Here is a 2,011-nt window from a genome sequence, read left to right as displayed (position 1 = left end):
AATCCTTGTGATATTATCACTATCAATCCTCACAGGTTGATCAATTCTTGAAAGTGGCCAAAGAGCACAGAGATTGTGAAACAAAGCAAAAACTGCATTTCAAAGCAGTGACCTGGCTTAAAAATCTTGAAAATGATTGACCAGGAGAATAAAAGTGTGACAGCAACATTATGAAATGGCTTGCAGCAACAAAGAAACACACAAGGCTAGGAACATGCATGCATGCATGCATGCATGCATGCATGCATCACACACACACACACACACACACACACACACACACACACACACACACACACACACACACACACAGGATTATGGTGGTATGGTGCAGACTTCAAAATTTCAAGGGGTGAGTAATCGATAGTCATTTTGGGGTCCTTGGGGTCCTTGTCCTTGGCCTCTTGTACCCCCCCGCCACTTCGAGCTGGCGCCTGCTTGAAGTGGTCGGCTATTGAGGCGCTGACCTGGGCCTCCGTTGTCTGTGCAAAATTCTGCCGAACAGCTTCTGCAATCAAAACAATGACAAATATCTACTCTCAGACTTGACAGTAGCCATTACAGAGATTGCCACATATAGTCCAGACAAATTGTCATTTGTTAATGTATGTCATCATGTCAGTCACACATTTATAACATGAAGAAGCATCAACAAAGAACTAGCACAGACAATTGTTCTATTTACCCTGGATGAGGGAAAAGAAGTTTGTACTCTTTGAACGCCCTCTTTTTTTGCTGCCCACCACCGGACATATTGTATTTCCGCATCAGGCCATTGGTGAAAAGTCTGAAACAGATTTTTTTTTAAAGCAGATACATTCTCAACAGCATGCGCTAGCAGCTTGTAATGAAGACAATGTATATGGAACAGCAATAATACACTGACTACCACATTGGCCCCACATTATATTTCTTTTTCTACAGTGTCATGTTATTAAACTTCAATTTGTATTCATACCTGTCCAGGATCTTTCTTGTACATGCCCTCACGTCGTACCCCCCAATGTGGGACAGCTTTGAAATCTGTATGATATTACAAATTATCAACATTGATGTAATCGTTTTGAATTCAAATTATTTAAAGCATATACTTTTTTGTATTTACCATTGAACGTCGGAATCGTTGCTTCTCCAGCTCCTTAGACATGAGGTTGAACTCCTCCTCGTCGTCTATTGGCAACGCTCCACCCTCATCATCACTTTCTCCCCGATTGTTGAGTGTCCTCAATTCATCGAGGATCTCCAACAGCGTCTCCACAACGACCTTCTGAAACTCTGAGTAAAAAAACAAAATATTAACCTAAACACTTGCCTTAACAGATATGACCACTTTATTTCAAATTATTTTAAAACCTTAAAATACTTCCATTCTTACTTTTCTCGGGCATAGGGTAGTCGTACACCTTCTTCTTTGCTGTTAAATTATAGAATGAAACAATAAATGTTGAGAGTTAAATTAAAGGTTGAGAGTCTGGTGTGGCTGGCTATGTGATGCTGCTTTACTTTTGGCTTGTCAATACATAAAATTAATTGTTTTCCAAGATCAAAATCTTCCTCTCTCCCCCCCAGTAAGATCACTGCCAAACTTGATAAAAATTTACCTTTTGTAATCCTGGGACTTTTTGGCCCTCTACTTCCAACACGCTTTCCTGATGGTGAAAGACAAGCCAATTACATTTCATACTTGCGACATCACTATTTAAGATAGTCAATCTGTACCTTGTGGGGTCTGGCCATTTCTGAAGACTGACGGTCTATTTGGTGGGCTAGGAGTCTCTGTTGAGAGAGGGCTAGGAGTCTCTGTTGGGGGAGGGGGTAAAGGAAGTAACTCATCTTACAAAGTCACCAGTTACACTGTATATCACTGTGAAACTAAATACTTTTTTAACTTGTTGAGTCCTTTGCCTTGGACTCCTTCGACTTGGAGTGCGATGCCCTGTTGAGGGCAAAACAAATCAAATTGCACATCTTAATCACACCATCGTCATCACTGTTACAGCAAATACAAATC

At 40.7% G+C, this 2,011-nt stretch overlaps 1 protein-coding gene across 1 annotated transcript; it reads right to left on the bottom strand.

The window, feature by feature from the left end:
- Positions 1-681: 681 nt before the first annotated feature.
- Positions 682-1,795, bottom strand: LOC311036052 (uncharacterized protein; the record flags this gene model as incomplete). The annotated part of the gene is made up of 6 exons (XM_084044576.1): positions 1,720-1,795; positions 1,602-1,649; positions 1,376-1,414; positions 1,106-1,275; positions 959-1,023; positions 682-787 (listed from the first exon to the last, which is right to left on the bottom strand). Exons 3-6 carry the CDS (start codon positions 1,386-1,388, stop codon positions 682-684), a joined length of 354 nt encoding a protein of 117 aa, XP_083900702.1. The 5' UTR covers positions 1,389-1,414; positions 1,602-1,649; positions 1,720-1,795.
- Positions 1,796-2,011: the final 216 nt, after the last annotated feature.

The sequence above is a fragment of the Gymnoscopelus microlampas genome (assembly GCF_963454915.1).
Source record: "Gymnoscopelus microlampas genome assembly, chromosome: 20".
Lineage (NCBI taxonomy): Eukaryota > Metazoa > Chordata > Actinopteri > Myctophiformes > Myctophidae > Gymnoscopelus > Gymnoscopelus microlampas.
Note: the sequence above shows the minus strand (reverse complement) of the source record. Positions and strands in the feature narration are given on the sequence as shown.